Source organism: Macaca nemestrina, chromosome 2 (assembly GCF_043159975.1).
Source record: "Macaca nemestrina isolate mMacNem1 chromosome 2, mMacNem.hap1, whole genome shotgun sequence".
Taxonomy (NCBI): domain Eukaryota; kingdom Metazoa; phylum Chordata; class Mammalia; order Primates; family Cercopithecidae; genus Macaca; species Macaca nemestrina.
The window spans coordinates 85,637,256-85,662,453 of record NC_092126.1 but is presented as its reverse complement, the minus strand read 5'-3'; the positions used below and the strand labels follow the sequence as shown (position 1 = coordinate 85,662,453).

The 25,198-nt window shown below is 37.0% G+C and overlaps 1 protein-coding gene across 2 annotated transcripts in view; it reads left to right on the top strand.

The window, feature by feature from the left end:
* LOC105465595 (spermatogenesis associated 16) overlaps positions 1 to 25,198 on the top strand; it is a 264,722-nt gene that overhangs the window by 203,476 nt on the left and 36,048 nt on the right. For both annotated transcript variants that reach the window (XM_071091250.1, XM_071091251.1), the window contains 2 exons: positions 17,517 to 17,663; positions 18,694 to 18,803. In XM_071091250.1, the coding sequence (XP_070947351.1) occupies positions 17,517 to 17,663; positions 18,694 to 18,803 (257 nt within the window). The remainder of the gene's footprint in view (positions 1 to 17,516; positions 17,664 to 18,693; positions 18,804 to 25,198) is intronic.

Here is a 25,198-nt window from a genome sequence, read left to right as displayed (position 1 = left end):
GACTTACTTAAATACACAGTTTTTAATATCTGAATGTATAGAAATGTTTAGCTATCTTTGTTATTAATTTTTAACCTAGTTGCATCATGTTCAAAAACATAGTCTAAATTTTAATAATCCCTGAAATTGTTAAGGTTGGTTTATGCCCTAATATGTGGTCAGCTGTCATTAATATACCATTTGTGCTCCAGAAGAATGTCATTTTTTAATTGTTGAATGCAGGGTTTTTTAATGTATTCATTAGATGGATCAAGTTTGAAAATTACTCATACCTTTTAGATGCTACAATTTTTTGTCTACTTGACATCAGTACATAGGAAAAAAAAAGATGTTAAAGTAATCCAAAATAGTGGTAGATTTGTGAATTATTCTTATAATTTGTCAATTTTCACTTTTTGGTTCAGCATCAATGTGCCTATTGTTTTAAGATCATTAATTGTGTGTTATTGTTATGTAATTACATTCTTCACCTTAATGTTAATAATTTTTTTGTATTAAAATCTATTTTGTCTGATATTAATATAAATCCACTAGTTTTATTCTGATTAGTATTTTTCTAGTATTTCTTTTACACATCCTTTTACTTTCAACATTTTATATCTCCATGTTAAAATATTCTCTTAAATATGACACATCAGCTCACTTTTTTATTTATTTAATTACTTATTATGTAGTCAATCTCTGTCTTTGAATAAGTAAGCTTATTCTAATTCCTGAGTTGATTGATTGAGTTTTTCTGCCAGAGTATAAGTTCCTGAGACACAGAAATCTGTCTGTTCACCATTGGCTTAGATAGTGCCTGACAAATAGTAAGTACTAAATAGATCTTTGTTGATTTCTGTGTTATGTTTGGTTTATTTCTGCCATATTACAGGCTTTAGTCCACATACTTTTTCCCCGCTCCTAACCTGCCTTCTCTCATATGCTTCAGGATTTCTTTTATTCATTTTTTCTTTATTTACAATAACATTACATGTTATTGTAAACACAGATATCTTAGCAAAATCGGAATTTAATGATTATCAACTGAAGAAGATAAAGGTCATAGAATACTTTAATGAAAATCACCCCCTAATATTATACATAATATATATTTATTTCAACCTGATATTTTCCCTGACACCATCCTTAAGTTAATTATGGTCATAAATGTGTTTACATAGTCAACATTTATCTATAATTATTATATACAAATGTCTACCAAATTTTTCTCACATTTCAGTTCTTCTGAATTTTATTTCCTTCTTTCTAAAGTGCATCCTTTGGAAGTTCCCAAAGTGAGAGTCTGTTGGAAGTATATTCGCTTCATTCTTGATTGTCTAAAATGTCTCTAATTCACCCTAGTTCTTAGATAACAGTTCAACAGGTTATAAATTTCTAATCTAAAATATTGGTGCCTCAAAGATATTATTTCACTGTCTTCTGACTTGTGTCATTGCTGTTGGGAAGTCAGATCTTATTCCTTTGTAGATAATCTTCTTTTATCTCTGATATTTTTAAGATCATGTCTTCATCTGAAGTTCTACAGTTTAACTACAGATGTGTCCAGGTATAATTTTTTTTTCTTAACCTGCTTAGTCACTGTGTTCATAATCTAAGGGGTCAAGTCTTTCATAAATTCTGAAAAACTGTCATCCATTTCCTTTTCAAGACTTTAGTCCCTGATTCTCTCTATTCTCTCATTTAAGAACTTTAACTGGACATTTGTTACTTTTATTTATTCTGTCCTCCAGATCATCAAGGCTGCTTATTAAATTCTCCATGTCCTTGTCTCTGCTTCATTTTGAAATGTTCTCAGATCTGCATTCTCATCCTTCCTTTAGCTCTGTCTAGATCACTCCTTAGTAGATTCAAGATTTTCATTCCAATAATTGTTTTTCCACTCCTAGAAGTTCTCTTGAAGTCTTTTTTTATGTAATATGCTTATTAATTTTTTATTTTTATTTTTATCTTTTGAGACGGAGTCTCTCTCTGTCACCCAGGCTGGAGTGCTGTGGCATGAACTCACTGCAACCTCTGCCTCCTGGGTTCAAGCAATTCTCCTACTTCAGCCTTCCAAGTAGCTGGGATTACAGGTGTGCACCACCACACCTGGCTAATTTTTTGTATTTTAGTAGAGGCAGGGTTTCACCATGTTGCCCAGGCTGCTCTGTCCTGAGCTCAGACAATCCACCTGCCTCAGCCTCCCAAGGGCTAGGATTATAGGCATAAGCCATTGTGCCCAACCCTTTTGTTAAATTTAACATTTATTTTAAGTTCAGAGGTACATGTGCAAGTTTGTTATATAGATAAACTTGTCTGATGGGGCCCCAGTGTGTGTTTTTCCCTTCTATGTGTCTATGTGTTTAAAATCTTTTTCAAAGCAACTTTTAAAAATCTAGTTTTATTCTTGTGATTTTTATTATATTTAGCACTTTAAACACATTTTATATTTTGTATCTAATAGTGCTATTTCTCAAGATCTCAGAATGCTAATTCTGCTATTTGTTGTTTTGCCATCTCTGGGGTATTTCTCAAAAACCAACCAATTCTCCCATTCTGCAACACCAACTGGATGTCCGAAGATTCAATTCAATTCTGATAACTATCCACATAGAGTTAGTATCAGGTCCCACAAGTTGAAGGCTTCAGTATGACAAAACTGTGCCCATTTCAGATACCAGTTGCAGTACTTCTGATCAACCAGCTACAAATCAGGAGTTTTCACAACCCCCTCCTCATGTTCAATAATTTGTTTGCTGAGCTCAGGAAAATACTTTGCTTGCTCGTATTGGTTTATTATAAGAGATACCCCTCACGAACAGCCAAATGGAAGAGATGCACAGGGCAAGATCGTGGGGGTGAGAGATGTAGAGCCTCTAGGTCTTCTTTGGTGTGCCATTCTTCCTGTACCATGATGTGTTCACCAACCTGGAAGGTGTCCAAACCCCAGCTTTTATGGGTTTTTATGGAGTCTTTATTATATAGGCATCCTTGTTTAAATTATTGGTCATTGGTGATTAACTCAGTCTCCAGCATCTCTCCTCTCTTCAGAGGTGGGGGAGGCATGAAACTGAACATTCCAAGCCTCTAATCACATGGTTGATTTCTTTGCCAAACTGCCCTCATCCTGAAGCTATCCAAGGGCGCAGCAAGGGTCACCTCATTAGCATATACTCAGATAGGGTTGAAAGGGGCTTGTTACGAATAACAAAAGATGCCCCTATCACTCAGGAAATTTCAGTCATTTTAGAAGCTGTGTCAGCAAGTGGGGACAAAGACCAAATATTATTTTAAAAGGACATTACTCTTAGCCCTTGCATTTCTATATTCTTTCAGTCTAATTGTAATTTGTGTTAGGGCTTTACCAACAAATTTTGTGCATGATGTGCACGCACCATAGTGCATGATGCTCCTGTGTCAAAAAATTCCATAACCTTTTCTTCACCATTTTACCTATTCATTTGCATAAGATTTTGGGTTTGCAGCTGGGGGTCAAGCTAAGAGACTCTGGCCCTTCTGTCAATAATTATTTTGATTAGTCTGCCTGTCTATTGCCCCAAATGACTACAGACCAGGTTTCTCATTGTAATATTTGCCTTCCAGCTTTTTAAAATCCCCACACTTTTATGAACCAAACTGGGGTTCACTTGCTTGGTGCATCATGACCAGATATTTACATCAAGGTTTATAGTAGAAGAAAGAAAGGCTTTATTTGCAGGGCACCAAGCAAGAAGGATCAGGCAGTTAACACTTAAGTTCCAAACTCCCCAATGTATTAGAGGCAACAGTTTTTTTTTTTAAGCAAGGGTAAATTTAGAAAGGCAGAAGTTATAAGCAAAATCATAATGCATGGAGAGTATGCATTGCTTTTGGCCTTAAAGGGCAGGATTTCTTGAAGCAGGGGCTTCCAGGTCATAAGTGGATTTAAAGATTTTTTCATTTGTAATTGGTTAACAAATAGAAGCTTTCTTTTAAAATTTGAGATCTGCAGAAAATAATGTTAGCTCTGGCATGTGGGTGTGACTTCCTCCAGGCCCCTCAAGAGGAAATTTAGAACCAAGAATCATGGTTACAGTTTAGTCCTCAGTTCTCCCTTATCTGAGGTTTATATGCCAGTGGATCCATTTGGTTAGGGGCATCGGAGTGGGGGAATCTGGATTTCTGAAAAACAACTCAGAGACATAGATTAAGATGTTATTTTTAGGTTTTATAGGAGAACCAAACGTTCTGTGATTCTAACGTTTTTGATTATTGTTTTAAGCTATTATATTTTTGCTTATCAAGTTATTTATGTACTTTTCAGGGCTAGCTATTTGCCTGAAACTTTTTTTAAAGAAACTCAAGATATTTTTCTCATTTTCATACTTAAGGAGGCCCACAGACTCCAAAGAGGGGGTCTCTGCTCTGTCTTAAAATTGGGGTAATTAGAACTTGTTTGGGGCCCTTTATTATTGAGAGACTGGCAGAGGATCCCTTTGGTCCACCCAACCTTGTATAGTGCTGTATTAAGATTTTTGTTTCACCCTCATCAATGTTCATCTATGTATCCCATTTCTTAATAACCATTTAAAGATTTCCACCTGCAGAGGTGAGTCCTTTGACTCTCTCCTTCTTCCCTATTGTTTCCTCCTATCAATGTTTGCTTTATTCACCCCCCATTTCTTAATAACCATTTAACAATTTCTAAATCATCAGGACAAGTCCTTTGCCTCTCCCTTCTACCTCTCCTCATTCTCTTATTAAATGATCTAATGTTTTTACAGCATCTGTAAGACCCGTGAAGGGAAGCTGAGAAAGCAAATTTTGTTAAGAACTGTTGCTCCATTTTGCAACAGTTAAGTTACATGAGCACCAATTTACCATGACCTGGGTAATGAGCATATTTAGTGGATAAATCTCCTGATTATTATGAAGACAATCTTACATGGCTTGCATATGAAACATATCAGCTGCTTCATCTGGGATATCCCAATTGTCATTTATAGGGGGAGTTGGACAGTCCCCCTTCTCAGGATAAACAGATCTTACAGTCACTTTTATTTAGTCCACCAGGCTGGCTGTTCTTTCAGGAATATACCCATCTGCAGTGGTTCCACAGTGAGCGGTGGATCCTATATCCACCCAAACATGCCTTCCTACTCTACAAAATTTAAAAAGTTACTTTTTTTTTAAAGTTAGTCATTCTTACAATGCATTTTAGTAAAGGCAGCTGATGACACTGATCTACAAAATAAAATATACCCCCAGGTATATATATTTACACTCTATCCCCTGGTTTCAGTAGTTTCTTGGTTTTGGCCTCTCCTCAATGTGGACCACCTTCTTAGTAATCAGAGATCTTAGAGGTACTCTCAGTTATTCCTGTATAATTTCTCCCCCTGAGAGACTTCGGGGGCTAGTGGCTGAAGTTCAGCTCAACTGAAATCTGTGCTTGGTTCAGCATTAAAGTTTAACCCGGCAGTCACTTTTAATTTCTTTCATTTTAGCTCTTACAGATAATAATAGCCAATGGATTGTATACTTTATTTGTTCTATTAGTTTGCATTACCCTGTGTATTCAGCAAACCAAAAGGCTGGGAATCAGATTCACCTCTAAATTCCATTGGTAACTTTTACATTTAGTAACTAACTGAAGCACAGCTGCTGCTCCATACTATGGATAACAAGTCAAAGTTTCCTCCTCCCTCACCGTTTCATCCTTCTCTTCCCAAACCACATGCTTCTGTGAGTCAGGGCCATTCTAGAAAATTCCACTTCTGACACCAATTTTGAAGTGATTTTTTTTCCCACAATATTCTGATGTCAAATGTGTAGGGTTTTCCACATCACTATTTCTCTAGCTTTGTGACACTAACTAGGTGTTCAATATTGCAATTCAATTCTGACACTAACTACCTGGAAACCCTGCAGGTTAAAGGCTCAGTCCCATAGTACTGCCCTCCACTTTAGATACCAGTTATAATAATCCCAGCACTTTGGGAGGCCAAGGCAGGCAGATCACTTGAGGTCAGAAGTTTCAGACCACCCTGGCCAGCATGGTGAAATTGCATCTCTACTAAAAATACAAAAAAAAAAAAATAGCTGGCCGTAGTGATGCATGTCTGTAGTCCCAGCTGCCTGGGAGGCTCGGGCAGGAGAATGGCTTGAACCCAGAAGGTGGAGGTTGCAGTGAGCCGAGATCATGCCATTGCACTCCAGCCTGGGCAACAGAGCAAGACTGTGTCTCAAAAAATAAATAAATAAGTAAATAAATAAATAAAGTCCCAGGCCTCCTATGCTTCTGACCAAGCAACCATAAATCAAGGGTTCTCATAATCCCCATCTCAGCTTTGACAGTTTGTTAGACCAACTCACAAAACTCAGGACTTACCATTTAGCAACATAGTAGCAACAAGATACCATAATAGCAACAAAAACAGTCAATGAAGTAATAGCAAGTAAGGGATACAACTTAGAAACAGCCAAATGAGAGAGAAGCATGTATAGAGAAATGTATGACAGAGGAGGGAGGACGCACAGAGCTTTCATACCTTCTCTGGGAATATTACCCTGCTAGAACTTCAATGTGTTCACCAACCCAGAAGTTCTCCAAACCCTGCTGTTGAGAAGTTTTTATTGAGATTTCATCATGTAGGCATGATTGATTAAATAATTGACTATTAGTGATTAACTCAGTCTTTAGTCTCTATTTCCTCCCTTGGAGGTTGGTTGGTTTTGCTAGTGACCGGCCCCATTTGGAAGCTGTTATAGGCCTTCCAAATGCTGCCACATTAGAACAAAAGACACTCCAATCATCCTTATCATTCAGGTAATTCTAAAGGTCTTAGGAGCTTTGCAGAAACTAGGAAGAAAGACCAAGCATCTTTCTATGATACCACACCACCTCCCACTCATCGAAAATTGTATCTTTGAGTGTTTTTCCACTCTTGTGTGTAAGGTGTAAGCCATAATTCAGTGGGGCTTGATCTGTGAGAATCCTGTGCAGTCTGCAGTAATTTTGCATCCTTCCCCAGAGGATTTTCTTTCGCTTTTTCTATATCATAGAATGTTACCAATCAGAGCGGTTTGTTCCTAGACATGAGAGTTCCTAAACTACCCAGGTAGCATAAACTCAAACCTTAACCCACATGCTTACAGTTAAAATTCCCAGAGGAAAAAAATTTCTAGTCTAGGCCCCAAACAATTCAAACGAGTTTATTCTCCTTTTGTCAATCATTAAAATTTTTATCTCTATCATTTTACTCATACCCCGATCTCACTCTAATTTAATAATGTACTGTGCTGTATTATAATTGACCATTTACTTGTGTACTATAGGCACCAAATAGTAAACAACACCATGCCCTCTATTATCTTACCTTTTCATTCTAATGTCTGACATATATTTATAGATTCTTGCAAGAAGAGCCTAAAAATATTTGTCAAGTAAATTAGATAATCAAATTATCAAAATTATATATCTTGCTAAGCTTATTTCTAATATTTTTTTTTGCTATTATGGATCAAACCATTGTTTTCAATATACTGCATATTTTATTATATCTACATATTTCGGGTTTTTTCATCTTACATGGTTTCTTGTTTGCTTGTTTGTTTGAGATGGGGTCTCAAACAATGGCTATTTCTGAATGGCTATTCGCAGGTATGCTCATAGCACATTACATCATTGAACTCCTGGCCTCAAGCAATCCTCACACCTCAGCCTTCTAAGTAGGTAGGACTATAAACAGGTACCACCATGTCAAGCTTTAAATCTTACATGTTTATTTTTATATATTTTCTTTTTTGACACCTTAGTGAACTCTTGTCTATACTAATTGATTTTCAGTTTATCCTCTTGGATTTTCTACAACCATCTATTATTAAGTAACAATACAGTGATCTCTTTACTTCCAATATTTATATCTCTCATTTTTATTTCAGGTCTTATTACTTTGTCCTAAAGTTCCAAAGCTATAGATAATAATAATAGTGGTCAAAAACAGTTATTGTGTTACTGAGGTTAACAGGAATAAAACAGATTAAAAGTTGTTTCATCACAACCAAACTAACTACTAATAGTGAAGAGTGCATAGCAATATCTAATATCTATATATCAAGGTGTCTGTTCTTTTAGATTTCCAAATATAAAGCAGCATCTCATCTCAAGTTCTAAATCAAAGCCTTGCTTTCAAAATTGGTATATATGTTAACTGCAGGAAATTTCTGATAAGATTATTTGCTTATGAATCATGATAATTCATGAGTAATAATTTTGTACATGATAATTCTTTGTTTTTAAGTTATCATTAATAATACAGATTATTACATGAAAAGTTGTAGTACTTATAAACCAATTTCAACAAAAAGCAAAAAGGAAAGTCTCTGTTCTCAGGAAAGGAAATCACTGTGCTTTTCTGTGATTATAGAAGTTTTTTAATTAAGAACATTGTGAATGACATATTTGATCCTCTTTTAGCAAATATACAGGATTTCATAAAATACATTTTGTGTATTAATCTTACTTATGGCTTCATCATCTATTTTTAATTTTTCTTTTGATCTATTTTCTTCAAACATGCTACTTTTCACTTTTTCTTATCTCATATTAATTTATGTAAGGCAAGTCATTACACTTCCAGAACAAAGGGAAATATAAACAAACAAACAAGTGAATAGGTTACCAGTCCAGATAGAAAGGAAAATTAAGGCTTTGAGATCACATGACTTTTATTGTACAATTTTTAAATTAACTACCAAAGAATCATTTTCTGTGAGATGTAGAATTTAACCCAAAGTGGGAAAACAGTAATTACAATTTAGGTCAAGAAAGATTATGTTAAACATTTATTATTTTTATTATATTTATAAATGTAAGTTTAGTTACCAGTGATAATATTATAATAATGTTGTAATAATGGCATCACCAGGATGTATTCAATATTGCTACATTTGTGCTAGCTGTAAAAAGTAATAATTCCAAATCCCCCAACTGTTATTTTTCTTAAATAAGAAAAACTTTCTCCCTAGAAATTCAACATGACAGTTTCATCTCTGTCTTACATCTCAACTATAGTAAGGATCCTATATTATGTGTAAGATATATTGAACTACTAGCTAAACTCCTGTATGAGGAATCTTTTGTTTCAAGTGGTAGGAATCACAGCTCAAACTGACTTACTGAAGTCAGTTTTAAAGGGGCAGAACACATTGGAACACATTGACTTACATAACATAAAGATCCACAGGTGGGACTGCTTTTAAGCAGAGCTTGATCCAACCAATAGCTCACTTACTGTCTCTCAGCACTCCGTTTCCACAGTCAACTTGAGAATTTATTCTCAAATTCTACCCGGTGTTCCACTAATTCTACCATGCCCTCAAGTGCTAGGTTCTTGAATAAAATAGCAACATTCTCAAATGTCATTACAGATCTCAAATCTCCCTGTACCAAGGAACAGGAGTGCCCCTTCCACACAATTCCAGAAGCCCACTCTTTTCCTTTGGCCCAAACTGCATAATATGCTTATGATTGAACCAATCACTGGGACCGAGGGAAATGGCATGGATTTATTGACTTTGTCACTTGGGTCTCACTTTTAGAGTAGGAGGTGAGTGAGAGAATTAACCAAGGAATAATAAGGGGAGGAGGAGAGAAATGCATGCCAGATTGCCAATTAACCAGTGATCATTCCAACTCTCAGACAGTGCCACAAGACATCAGTTTATTGGAATTATAGCAACATTGTATTATTTCAATGATAGTGAGTCTAATAAATATTGAGGAGGAATAGCCATACTTTAATGTTTGTATTGTCTCTAGTCTACTTTGATAAAAGTAGGATCAAGGAGCTTCAGTGTAATAAAGCCCAGAATAAAGATCCAGTACAGTTCATTAAACATAAAACTTTGGAATCAATAAGAATTTCAAATGAAAGAGAAATGAACTGTGTGTAAAATTCCTGCGGGATTATGTGTCTTTCTAAGTTTCTATGTGTGTTGCAAGAGAAAACTTAAATATACAAAAATTGATCTTGGAGAAGTAGACCAGCAACCTGAAGTGAAAATTAGGTATCGTGGGAATGAAAACCAGCTTTTTCTATTTCTGTCTATAACTCTGAAATTACAATGAAGGTCAAAGGGAAATATAATTTATTGTACAATTTATTATCTATATAGTATACATATGACTTTCTCAGACATCAAATACAAAACTCAAAATATACTATCTGTTTCTAAAAGTAGAAACCATTTTATTATTTATGGGGGGCAATAATAATAACTTTGCTTCAAAGTTGCCACCTTTTGCTATTTTCTTACTGATGTGAATTTGTGGATAACTTCCAAGATAGAAGTATTAGCACTCAAAAGAGTACAAAATAAAACTCAGAACATGATTGAGAAAGAAGTAATGACCAAATGTTGGCATTATGAAGGTACTATAGAAACAAAAGTCTGAAACTGATCAGTAAAAAAGAGTCATATAAAACTTACATGGTCCTATCTCACACTAAACAATTGGGGCCTTCAAAAATGAGATTTTGCTTTAACCTAAATGTTAGAACATTTTGTTATGGACAAAGGGCAGGGAAATTTACACAGACACCAGAAAATAGAGGATAAAATGAAACTTCTAGAAAAGTAATGATAGAACCCAACAAATCTGCATCTTTCTAAAAGAGTTTTTGAATCTCTATGATTTTTCTTTTTAAGAAACTGCTTTGCAATGTTCCTTCATGATCTGTTGGCTGTGGTTAGGATGAGGTGTCCAAGAGAAAATATAGACAACAATGGTGTCTATGCTTAGTGCTTTACTTCCATAGAGCTTAAAATGTATTTTATGGATATTTAACTACATAACAAATACAGCTATCCCTCACATATATAGATGAGTCTGTTCATCTACAGTCTATATTTTACATTTTTGCAGATGTTTTTCTGGCGCTGCCAATGGTTGCATTAAGCCAAACTCTCCCCATTAATCCAGTCTTTTGTGACTGAGTTCATATTTCCCAAAGAAAAAGCTGCAGCAAGCCAACTATGAAACTAATTTTTCCATCCAAGCAAAGCTGCTCTGTTCATTTCAGCATCTACTCTACTGAGTCACCCAGTACAAATTATTTCACTTCACTCACCCTTCATAAGGTGAACAGAACCCATTTTAGGCAAAAGGAAGAACAAAGACAATGTGATTTTTTTTTTTCTAAGTTTAGTATCAGAAAATAAATCATATCTCAGAAGCTCTAGATATTTTATTAGTTTTGATTTTTTGCAGTTCTATTCCTATTTGGACCATTAAAAATTCAAGATTTGGGAATGTGTGTTTTCAATTCAAATGTGTGTTTAAATTCAAATGTTGATTGAGCATCTGCTAGTTGCTTGAGGCGTGAAGATAATTTAAAGATGTGGCCAGGCACCATGGCTCACACCTGTAATCACAGTGATTTGGGAGGCCAAGGCAGGAGGATCGCTTGAGGCCAGGAGCTCAAGACCAGTTTGAACGACATAGCAAGACCCCATCTCTACTAAAAATTAAACAAAAATATATTAACTGGGCATAGGGGCATGTACCTTTAATCCCAGCTTCTCTAGAGGCTGAGGTAGGAAGATTGCCTGAGCCCAGAAGTTCAAGGTTACAGTGAACTATGATTGCATCACTACACTCCAGCATAAGTGACAGAGTAAGACCCTCTCTGCAAAAATAAAAACCAGAAATTAAAACAAACAAGATGGAATCTTCAAGGGGATTAAGATTTGTCAGGTTGTTAAGACATGCCCCCATGAAACAGGAGATTCACTCTGGAGTGAATATAAATGTTCTTTAAGAGTTTGAGGCCAAGCGCGGTGGCTCACGCCTATAATCCCAGCACTTTGGGAGGCCCAGGCGGACCGATCACTTGAGGTCAGGAGTTCGAGACCAGTCTGGCCAATATGGAGAAACTCCGTTTCTACTAAAAATAACAAAAATTAGCTGGGTGTGGTGGCAGGCACCTGTAATCCCAGTGACTCAGGAGGCTGAGGCAGGAGAATCACTTGAACCCAGGAGGTAAAGGCTGCAGTAAGCCAAGATTGCGCCATTGCACTCCAGCCTGGGCAACAAGAGTGAAGCTCCATCTCAAAAAAAAAAAAAAAAAAAAAAAGAGTTTGAATGGAAGATTGGAAAATACTGTAATATTCAGGAAACCCTTTATGAGCTAGATGGGACTTAGACATATCTGGAAGGACAGTGATAGATAGAATAAAGAAAAAATGAGGAGACTAGGTAGTTGTTTCTGAGTGTGAAATCACAAGCAAATTTCAGAGGCCAGATAAGCACAGGCAGTGAAATCAGCAGAGCTGGTTATAAAGGTTGATACTAGAGAAAATGTAAGAATAATGGATAGATTGTGAAGTAGATGCACACTGGTGAGAGCCTTGAATGCCAGGAAAGGAAAAGTCCCCAGAGTTCCTGAGGGAGGATGTGACAGTGAAAAAGGCAGGTGATGTATCAAAAATAGTCATCGAGTGGTGACGTAGCGATGTATTGGCATGAAACAACACTAGTAGCAGTGAGACTGGTGGGGAAACTCTTCAATAATACAGATGTTATGTGATGAGAAATTTGACCAAGACAATAGCAATGATAATGCAAAGAAACAGGCTAATATGGGATGTATTGCAATGTGCAGGTTTAATTAGTTTTTGAGAGACTCACTAAATGGGGAGTAAGAGAAAAGAAAAGTCAACAATGGCTTCAAATTTTTAAGCAGAATAATTGGGTGAGTAATGGCTATCCTCATAACAGGCTGGTGAAAGAAAAAGGAAAAGAGAAGTAGAGATTATGAAAATCACTTTGGAAGAACATATTTGCTCTATTTTAACTAACTTTTGGAGTTATGAGCAAATAGCAATGTCCCAGTAGGTATTTGGAAATGCCATGTTGGAATTTGGTGGAAATTTCCAGCTGCGACTGTAGCTTTGATGTTCAATTTTTTGGTTAAAAATAGTAGCCAAAGACACAAGACTAGCGATATTCCCAAGGGTGTATGTATGAAGAGAATATCAGTGAGCTGGGGACAGCTGTGAGGAGCACTGAATGAGAAGGCAGGAGGAGAAAGGGGAACATGTGTCTGTGTGTGTGTGTGAGTGTGTCAGAGAGAGAGAGAGAGACTACTGCTGAACTCCAGGAAGATGATTTTTAAGGAGGGGACAATAATACCAAAAAGTCAAGAAGCCAGAATAGCTTGAGGACTTGCAAGGTGGTCAATTTCAGCCTTCCGTAGTACAATAAGATGTTTCTGAAGAAGGGAAAACTGTTTACCTCTTTCAGTGAAAGTTTGACATCTTTCGTCTGGGGGGAAAAGAAATTGAAGGATTATATTTCTGTGAGAAATTTAATCTGCATAATCTATCTTTGATACTATTTTTTAAAGCATCCCCTTTGCTGATGGTAAAAATTTGGAGCTGTTCACACACGCAAACTGATTTTTTTAATAATAAATTCAGTCATAGTCATATAAATTTCATCTCCAATTGGGATAAATTGTAAAGGAATACATTAAAAGATCTGTTTCTCCCAAGTTTCTTTCGACATGACAGGAGCAAAGAAGACATTTTTTAATCAATTCTACTTTCCTACAGAAGGGTAATATAATCTGGTTAACTGTTATTTCCATCAGAGGCACAGAGCTTTTTGGACATAGGAAGAGGTTTATAAGCACAAAATTGAGAACAATTAGCACTCAAATTAATGTTACATGAGATTCAACATCTGGTAAGTGTGTTGTCATTTGGGGTCATAGACCACCTGTTAGGCTAAATGTTCATACAACAGCAATTTACCCTGCATACAAATGGTAAAAGAATGATACTTGAAAAACATTTTTTTTCTAAATTTAACCTTATGTATATAGGAGCCTCTTACATTTTAAAACTTCAACTGTAAGTTAATCATGGGTCAAATACTCACAGGATGAAGCATATAGGATCAGAAGGAACAGAGAATATTTACATTTTTGCAAGCATGTTTTATAATAAATTAGCCATAGTATAGTACTAACATTAGTTTCTATTCCGTCTAATCACTGCCAATATTAGTATTGGTCTCCTCTTTATCTATCAAATATTTAAGGACAAGAAGAGGTAAACCACTCAAAGTCTTTAGGCTATCTATCTACATAAGCGAGTCCTCAAACATCAGGCTGGTTTTGGCAATAATGCGGCACCAGAAAATGCCAAATCTCGAGGTTACTCAGCTGCCTTTTCATACAATCCAGTTATTGGAAACTTCAGTAAAACTAGTAAGCTGTGCCCTTGCTAATATTTCAACAAAATAGTACTCGCTTGCAAAGAGAGGCGTGTCTGTGATGATCAGCTGCAGATTTCAAAAGCAAAGAAACTTCCTGCACTTTTGAAATTGAAAAGCAGAAATCACATTTTACCTTGTTTATAAAAATGAGCCATCCTTTTAAAAAGAGCCATTTTGTAACACAACCACCAACTAAAGAAGCATCTAAGGCTGGGTACAGTGGCTCACGCCTATAATCCCAACACTGGGAGGCTGAGGTGGGTGGATCACCTGAGGTCGGGAGTTCAAGACCAGCTTGACCAACTTGGAGAAACCCCATCTCAAAACCAATACACACCCCACCACACCAATACAAAATTAGCTGGGTGTGGTGGCGGGTGCCTGTAATCCCAGCTACTCGGGAGGCCGAGGCAGGAGAATTGCTTGAACCTGGGAGGCAGAGTTTGCAGTGAGCCGAGATAGTGCCACTGCACTCCAGCCTGAGTAGACAGAGCAAGACTCCATCTCAAAAAAAAAAAAAAAAAAAAGCAGCAGCATGTAATACTTGCAATCTGTATGTTAAGATGCCTAAAAGTCACTCTGTTAGTTTGGGAACTCTTGAGCATTTGCTATACTTTTCTGGATAGAGAGCATTTACTGGCCTTCCTATAGAATGTTTCCCATCGATTTTTTATAACTATGACCCCAGACTATCACAAGGATAGTTTTGAGTGGTAAGCCTTTGTACTTTGGCATCCAGCTGCCTGATTTTCAATTCTGGTCCTTATGCTCAGTGTGTGATCTTGGGCAACTTTGTAATCTCTGGAAGCTCCAGCTTTATCATCTGTAAGGTGGGCCTGATAATATGCTCTGCTCCCCACTCCATGATTGAAAAAGATAACCCTAATAATGTGTGTGGCACAGAAGAAGCACCAGATGAATATTAGCCTTCATTAACACTAAGGGGTGACCTTGATCCTAAGTCACCAAAGAAAAACTAACGCTTGCTTGGGTTCATTAATATGTTTTTGCTCTGTGTTTGTGTTTAAAAGGCATTGTGTGATATTTTAATTATTTCAATAATCAGCATATATTTTAACTCTCAATTTGACAGACACACACTGTTTACTTAACCAAACTGTGACAAATAACTTACTGCAGTGTTTTCCAAACTGTGTTTTGAAAAACGGAGGTTCTGTGGAGAAGCTCGAGGTGGTGTCTGTGAGTAGGGTATAGAACAGAGTACAGTAGTGGGGGTGGGTGATCAGTGTGCCAGGATTCAAACAGAATGTCCCTACTTTTTGTTGGCTTTTAATATTAGGCTTGTCAGAAAATTTTAGTTTGGACAAAAGGTTCTGTGGCTTAAAAAGGGGGATGGTGTTAAAAAACACACTCATGGTGTACTATCTTATTTTTAAAAGAAGTATTACAGACAAATAGTGAAGGCTATATTTGAACCATTACCATTTGAGTTCTGAGTCTACATTAAAATTTTACCTTTAAACCATCATTCAATGATATTTGGGATTTTGCCTTTTCCCCTTTCTGGTAGTGTTAAACAAAGAGGGCTTATTAAACTTCTCTGTTCACCATCCTTCATTTGAGAAATCTATTTTAATAAACCAAAGCCTTGTTACTCAAAATGGAAATGAATTAAGTGAATCTTGCCTCCAGGCCCCCAAGAGGTTAGCCTTTGTACTTTGGCTTTCAATTCTGGTCCCTCTGTTTGCTAAATTCATGATCTTGGGCATGTTTGTAACCTCTCGAAGCACCAGTCTTATCATCTGTAAGGTGGGCCTTTATCCCTACCCCAAAAGTAACCTAGTGCAAAGCAATCTCGAAGAAGGGTGCAGTGGCTGTGCCTGTGGTGTCTGGAGTCAGACTACCTGGTTGTGAATCCGGCTTTGCCCACTTTGGAGCTGTGCTCTTGGGCAAGTTACTTCCCGTGTGTGTCCCTCAACCTCTTATTCATAAAGTGAGGACAACAGCACCAACCTTGTGAAGTTATTATGTGGAATTGAAAGAACAGTGCACACAAAACTCTTAGAACAGGGGCGAATAGAAAATAAGTACTCAGTAAACATTAGCTCTTATGGTCATTAAGAATTGAATCTGTTTTAGAACCATTTTCATGACACGAATTATTTCCAAGTCTAATTACAATAGTCAGTGCATTTATCATTTTAAGTTTCTTCCTATGGCTATATGAAGGATGGTAACTAAATTAATTAGCTTTATATTTTAATTCTTTTTTTCTTTTTTTTTTTTTTTTTTTTGAGACAGAGTCTTGCTCTGTCGCCCAGGCTGGAGTGCAGTGGCGCGATCTTGGCTCACTGCAAGCTCCGCCTCCTGGGTTTACGCCATTCTCCTGCCTCAGCCTCCTGAGTAGCTGGGACTACAGGCGCCCGCCACCTCGCCTGGCTAGTTTTTTGTATTTTTAGTAGAGATGGGGTTTCACCGTGTTAGCCAGGATGGTCTCGATCTCTTGACCTTGTGATCCGCCCGCCTCGGCCTCCCAAAGTGCTGGGATTACAGGCTTGAGCCACCGCGCCCGGCTATATTTTAATTCTCACTTGTAATTTTTCTCTTTCCTTTTTTTTTTTAAATATATATTAAGCTAGGAAGAGAAAAATCAAATTCTCATCCGAGCTCAGTGGCTCACGCCTGTAATTCCAGCACTTTGGGAGACTGAGGCGGGTAGATCACCTGAGGTCAGAAGTTTGAGACCAGCCTGGCCAACATGGTGGAACCCCATCTCTACTAAAAATACAAAAATTAGCTGGGCGTGGTGGTGGGCACCTGTAATCCCAGCTACTCAGGAGGCTGAAGCAGGAGAATCGCTTGAACCTGGGAGGTAGAGGTTGCAGTGAGCCAAAATCACACCATTACACTCTAGCCTGGGCGACAAGAGCAAGACTCTGTCTAAAAAAAAAAGAGAGAGAAAAAGAAAAATCAAAGTCTCTTGTAAATAGTCACAGCTAAAAACTAATAAGCATGTGAGCTGGTCCTGAATGTCTGTTATTCTGAAGATGAGGAAAGATGACCATGTGATCTAGCCATATTTTATTGTTATGCTTTGTGTATGCTTAGATTACTAAGAAAAGTATAATGAAATATGATTTTGACATGTTATCTATTCGACCTTTTGATACATATAATTTTACTTCATACCTTTCATGTTTATAGTTATCATTTTTTCCATGTACAATTCCTGAAATCTGGGGGGGGAAACCCTAAACATATTAAAACCATAACAAAGCCTCTTAGTTCTTTTTCTGTCATATTTCAGATCTTCAGACACTCCACATGTTGCCTCAAACAGTTGACTGGTCATCTTTTCCTCCCCAACAATATCTCTTGACTCTTGGGTTCAAAAACAAAGAAGATGGAAAATTTTTGGAAAAAATATCAAGCAGGAAGCTGCCGATATTCACAGGTAAATCATCTGAACCTACAAGGTCTAGCATGTAGTAGCACCTGTGATGAGTTTTGGGCCCCAAAAAATGTTTGAGTTAAAATTAACTCCTTCTAATCTTCTCTGTGGGTTAGTTAACAATACTTGGAATTCTGGTTCCAGGAAATCTTTCTCCCAAGAATACACACAGTCCTGGAATGCCAACCCCCTGACTCTAATCATCTAATCATCTTACCCCACCCACCTCTATCATCAACGACTAATCATACAGCACTTAAAGAATACTAGTTTTCATCGTTATCAATTAGCAGAGGTAGAAGAAAATTATGCAATGAAACTGCTATATGAAATCAAAAATATAGCCAATGACAATCTTAAATTACTTGTATCATCTATCGTTGTATTAATGTCGGTTCCCCTCTTTTCTTATGTAATTAGCCAAGAGTTTAGATCTCCTGGAGAGTATCACAGTTAAATGGTGTTCAGTAATCCGAGTTGAAACTTTCAAAAATCAAGAAAATATTCACATGGAGTTGAAATCTCAAACTTATGGGCTGAATTCATGACCAGGTTAAATTTATTCCTGCAGCTCTAACCACATAATTAAGAATGTGTGTTTTGTCTGGCACTGTATCCTCTGAGGCTTATCTGAACTTCGAGCTACATTCAAAGTCAATGGATCTGCACACTTGAATAATATCTAGGAGGAACAAGACAAGAATCAGACACATTTATGACGCATTTTTTCACAACTCAGGAAAAACAGACTCTGAAGAGATCGGTGAATCATTATAGGCTGTCTCTTAGATCTCTCAATCAAGAAACACAACAAAAGAGATAAATGATAGTTTCTAAAGGGCAGCGTCTCCTCTGCCTTTCTCCCCATAGATCTTTCTTTGTTATACATATGGTCTAGGGATGGGACTAGTTTCTATACTAAAGATTTCGTATCTATTAATATTGAGATATCCGTTTATAGCTTGCTAAAGAAAACATTTTGAAATGGAAGTCTGGAGAAAATAGTATAAAAGTTTATTGTTACAATTTTTAGAGCATAAAACACCTTTCGGTCTGACCAGAGAAGATACAGTGAGACAAATGGAGACAATGGGGAAGCGAATCTTGCCAATATTGGATTTTATTAGAAGCACTCAATTGAATGTAGGTATATGAGTCTTTTATATTTGTCCAATGTACAAATATTAGAGAATTCTAGAAGTATATATAAGGCTTACATGGCAAACAGTGCAAGTGTTAGGGGATTTTGAAAACGTTCATAGTAACTCTCATTTGCAAAAACAAGCAAATTTTAGCTAATGATTTTATTTCTTTTCTTCTAAAACATAGTATAATGCTACACTTTGCAATTTCAAGCACTTATTAGAGTAGTGTCTCTTTAAAGAACCTTTTCTTTATGCCTTCCTGATATCTAATTCAACATTGCAGTGAATTTGTCATTTCAAATCAATAAGAAAATTTTAGCAAGCACAATGTTTTCTCTATTTCACTTATTGAGCTATTGCATATAACCATCTCATTACCTACACAAGAATTCAGAGCTTTTCAAGATAGTGCCTTTGTACCACACTGATGAACTGGATGCTTCTCTAAACATTGGCAATTGATCTTTATATAGCCATAAGGTAAATTATCTAATCTCTTTCTATGATCCAGGAAAAATATGCCTTTTCTACTTTTCAGTCTTAAAGAGTCCAAAATAAGACCTGAATTACACTGCTATTTTACAAAATTTAAGCCATTGTACTGAAAGTATATAAAGAGAGCTTCTCATTAACAGGCTATAAAGGCTGCAGATTTCTCCTCTTTTAATATTTTTCAAAAGGCTTGTAAGTTGGAAATTTTAAAGAATTTCCTTCCTGTTCCCTCTTTTGTGTTACATCATTGATTTGATGTTCTTACCTTATAAGGGGAACCAAGGGGGTCATCACAAACAGCTACTTAACATCTGTTCAGCAGTTTATCTGCTCGGTAACATTATTCAGCATTTTGGAAAAGCTATAAAACACCTAATCTATTTGCATGATTTGCAATTCCATGCATTACAAATACAAAAGCACATTTTTACTGATGTTCCTACCACAAAGCTACCCCTTCTCCACAACCATGTTTCAATTGTCTCCCCTATATTTCTGTTAATAAGAAATCTATCTATCTCTAAGCAGTTCAGGCTGCCATAACAAAACACCATCCTAAAAACCCACACACATCATTACCCTCATCATCAGGCCCGTGCAAGCAGGGAAAGCTTTGCTAACCAGAACCATCACCGTGTAGCATTATTTCATCTCACTCATGCATGGCTAGCCTAGCAGAGCCAGTGTGTCAGGTGCTGTGAATGTGATCTGCCTGTGGCCTAGCCCTTTGTTTTTTAGTTTTTAGTTTTTTGGGTTTTGGTTTTTTGTTTGTTTGTTTGTTTGTTTGTTTGAGACAGTCACGCTCTGTCAAAGGGTTGGAGTACAGTGGTGCGGTCTTGGCTCATTGCAACCTCCACCTCCAGGGTGGAGGTTGATTCAAATTCAAATGCTTCTCCTGCCTCAGTCTCCCGAGTAGCTGGGATTACAGTGTGCACCACCAGCCTGGCTAATCTTTTGTATTTTTAGTAGAGACAGCATTTCGCCATGTTGGCCAGGCTGGTCTTGAACTCCTGGCCTCAAGTGATCCACCTGCCTTGGCCTCAAAAAGTGCTGGGATTACAGCCATAAGCCACCATGCCTGGCCAGGCCTGGTTCTTTGAAGCAATGCCTGCCTTACCTTCTCACTTATCAGAAAACTGACCACATCATCTGTTGCCAGCTCACATCTCACTGTGTGAACATAGGCTGGGCCTAACTAGGCATTATGCACTTTTTCAACGTTCTTAACTCATTTTCTTATCACCTTTTAAAGAGTATCCTGGCCATTTGGAAATTTGTTTAGACAGGTATCTTTTATGTGCCTATAAAGGAGACTTTAAAACCATAATTAATGAGATTCTTAACATCTGATTAATAACTCAGTCTTCTCATATTGAGTCTCAGTACCACTTTGCTGACTGTGAAGAATTTCATGAACTTTCCTATGTTCACTTTTAAGGGAAATAACAGTTTTCGGAAGATTGTTTCAAAAAGTTTTAATGAAATTGAAGTAGGCAAGCCTGAAAGTGCCTAGGGATCACAAATATATCTAAATATCAGGTATTAGGTTTCTTATTATTTGCCCAGCAACAGCTTCATAAAGGAGGATTGACAAAATTGCCTGCAAAGGTAACCTAGCTTAATGAAGCAAATAATGAATTGGTGACTAGAAATTATTCCTACATGGTACCATTAACTGTAACCCAAGCAGCCCTCAGTAGTGTTTTTAAGACCCTTCAAGGTGTTATTTCTTTCTTGTCAGATATCAAATGACATTCACTTGAATATTTAGGCATTGAATTATCATTGTTTGTTACCCTCGTTTGTAATACATGTAGACAAAGACTTCTGCCCAAAGCCATGCTCTGGCCATGTAACCCTAGGGCAAGTCACTTAACCTCTGAACTACTTTTTTCTCATTTATAAAATAGGCTGGTAACTGCCAGGCCCACTTCACAGAGTTGTTGTGAACCATAACTACATAATCCATGTTCTTGAAGCACTTTGTCAAGTATTAAGAATTTTAGTTTTAATTATTTGTATTGGTTTTAGGTTGCTTTGACAAAGAAACTGTTTTACAGATCTTTTTTTCTTTATACAAGCTGTGTAGTTTGAAGTTACCTATTTTTCTTCTAATACGAAGATTCCATTCGTGTTCTGTGAATTTTGATTCTTTTTTCCTTAGCTTACTTTGCTTTGATCAGTGATTTGCTCAGATCCCTTCACTCAGGCAGGATTTGAGATGCCATTTCCAGCCATGAACTGGACTCAGGACTGCAGTCTTGTTGACATGCTCATGTGACAAGCAGCCTCACATGTCTTGGTGGAACACAGCCAATACCCAAGACACTTCCATTAGAAGACAGTGAGTGACCAGTGTCTTGGGCAATAAATTTATCTTAAAGAATTTTAGATTTGTCAGTCATCCTTAACACTGGTGACTAAGGCTTTAGTTTACATTTCTGTTGTCTGTTTCAAACAGACAACTCTTTACGCTAGGAGAATGCCACATTTCCGTCAAGGCCTAATGGCTAGGAAAAAATGCTGTAATCCCAGCACTTAGGGAGGCAGAAGTGGAAGGAGAGCTTGAGCCCAGAAATTCAAGACCTGCCTGGACAACATAGTGAGACTCCATTCTCCCCACAATGCAACAACAACAAAAAAAAGTGGAACTAATGGCTAGGAAATATACTTTGCCTCATACCATATATGTTCAGAGATGTTTAATTCATTTGGACAATGTTTTTTAATGAAAATGGGCTTGGAATATGAAAATACAATGCATTAAAACTTCAGCATTCCTAACAGCAGGAGACCTAAAAGACGATACTAGTTCTTGACATAATACCATGACCAGAATCAGTTACACAATGTTTAAGTATTATCACATTTATACTGTCACATAAATAATGATAAATATGTAGCTTTCTAAACAATACTTAGACAATGCCAAGAATTCTCATGATCTATTCCCTAAACATATTGAATATTTAGTCACCTTGTAAATATTAGGTTTATAATACCTACCTAATATCTAATTAGAAAAAAGTTAACTTGGCAATAATACACTAAATTATAATATCATAGGGAATACTTTTAGCTGCTCTAATTTTTAATTTTTCTCCATTAAACTAAAAGATACATGTATTTATTCTCCACAAATTACATATAAAGAGATAGTTTAGCAACTTACTCTCAACCAAAGCATTTTAAATATAAAGTGAGTAAAATTTTCTTCTAAAGCTAACAAAATACTCTCGCTTCCAAACTCTTGAAATATTTGATAGTCAAGAAGTTTTCTTTACTCAAACATATCTTTTTTAAAATACAGAGCAGTCCTGGTCATTAACCAGGTGCTGACTGCATGCAGAAATTACCACTTTGGAACTATGGTTTAGGAGAAGCACGTGCATAGTGCTCTACAATTTAAAAAGTATTTTTCCTGCACATTCTTTAATTTGACCCTCACAATTTGGTGACATTGTGTTACCTTCATTTTACCAGTGAGGAAACTGTGGCTCAGAGGAGTGATATATTCAAGTTCACACAGCTAGGGCTCAAAATCAGAGCTTCAGAATATCGTGCCAATATTCTTTTACTAAATCATATTATATCTCTTTGATTTAAAAGTATGATCCTTGCCAGAGGCAAAACATGCGTACACACAACATAGGAATGATTCCATAGCTGAATTCAATTTTTAAAAAAAACGAACATATAGGCCAGGTGCAGTGGCTCACGCCTGTAATCCCAGCACTTTGGGAGGCCAAGGTGGGTGTATCACATGAGGCCAAGAATTCGAGACCAGCCTGACCAACATGGCAAAACTGCGTCTCTATTAAAAACACACATGCAAACACACACAAAAATAGTCAGATGGGCCGGGCGCGGTGGCTCAAGCCTGTAATCCCAGCACTTTGGGAGGCCGAGGCGGGTGGATCACGAGGTCAGGAGATCGAGACCATCCTGGCTAACATGGTGAAACCCCGTCTCTACTAAAAATACAAAAAACTAGCCGGGCGTGGTGGCGGGCACCTGTAGTCTCAGCTACTTGGGAGGCTGAGGTGGGAGAATGGCGTGAACCCGAGAGGCGGAGCTTGCAGTGAGCCGAGATCACGCCACTGCACTCCAGCCTGGGAGACACAGCGAGACTCCGTCTCAAAAAAAAAAAAAAAAAAAAAAAAAAAATAGTCAGATGTGGTGGTGCACACCTGTAGTCCCAGCTATTCAGGAGGCTGAAGCAAGAGAATTGCTTGAACCTGGGAGGCGGAGTCTGCAGTCGGCTGAGATCACACCACTGCACTCCAGCCTGTGCAACAGAGCAAGACTCTGCCTCAAAAAAAAAAAAAGAAAGAAAGAATAAAAAAAATTAAAATGAACATATAATGTACAAATTAGACCAAAAATTAATTATAAAAAGCTTCCTAGAAAACATGAATTTTCAACTCTTGCTATGAGGTGGTGGATACAGTTGGTAAAGACCTTTCCTGGTCTCAGGGAGGTTTCTATGTGTCAGACAATGATTCTCTTTACACTTCTGACCCTAGTTTCCTTATCTTTGTAGATTAGTCTACTAGGTACACAATACATGGCCAAACAAGGATGATTCCAGCATTTTAAGAGTTATAATCTGCAATATGATACAACCTTCCTGGTGACTTCTAATCCCACTGAACATCAACCTCATTCAGCCAGCAGCCCTGCTGCTATGGTATTTTTCATTCTCTAGATTTTTGTCCTAATTATTTCACATGCTACTGGATGGCACTATACTTTTCCATTCATTAACTTTATTGGCTGCTGTCAGTTTCAGACCTTATGTACTGTGCTTCCTGGGCTAAATGTTAAAGAGTTAAAATAATCAAATCTCTTGCCATGCATGAAGCCGCCTTCACAGGATGACTTGCCAAAAAATGACCTAACTAACCATGTTTTTAATACCTCATTAATTTTACTTTTAATTTCTTCCAAGTGAAGCATAAAAAATGTTTACATATGCACATTTGAAATGAACAATAATAAGTGTTTCCTACCCCTTTTTTGCAATCAATGTTTCTATATCTTTTGCCAAACGGGAATACATTCCAAATACTAGGACTCTGCTTTTCAGCAGTATTATATAGTGCCACTTATTTGCCAAATATTTATTTGTAACTGCTATTAAGCCTTCACTTGAACTCGCTATTACCTAGCCCTCATTGTACCTGTGTAAGGTTTTAGCTTCAATCGTGGCCACTTTATTACACTCTCTCCAGCAGCTCAGGAGCCCTTTGATCATTCCTGAAGTCTCACTGGGAGGGCTACCTGCCTTTAGATTTAGTCTTTGTTAGCATTAGATATTTCAGTTAATTTCTATTTTTTATTATGTTCTTTATTTCCTTAAAGCAACAGCATTAAAACATTTCTGCCACACTAGATAGCAATTTTATTTCTTTTTCACTTTGTCTTTCAAAAACCCCTATCTTGGATAGGTAAAATATTAATCTACAGTTTCCTGATAACCAAAACTGCATTTGGCTTCAGGAGGAGGGGTGACTATTAGCAGTCAACTGTATTCTTTCCCTGTTTTCTTATTCAAATAGAGCACTTCCTGTTTTGTTATACATCCAACAATCAGGCTAAAACTGTTGCCTTCCACTATGTTTATTTTCCTGATGTTTTGGGAAATTACACTGATAGATTATGTTCCTGAGCAGCCTGCAGTTGTTTCTGCTCTTTAGAGTTGAATCACTACACCACTTCCCTACAACTAGCCCCATTGTTTATTTTAAAGAAGGACAAAGAAAGCAATTTTTCTTCAGAATGAAAACCGTTTCTCCTCCAACTTGCTTTCCTCTATTTGACAGAATGCCATTGTTTAGCTACATGTTTAAACTGAATGGGTAGGCTAGGTTTTTCATCAATTCAGGAAGGAACCCCAAA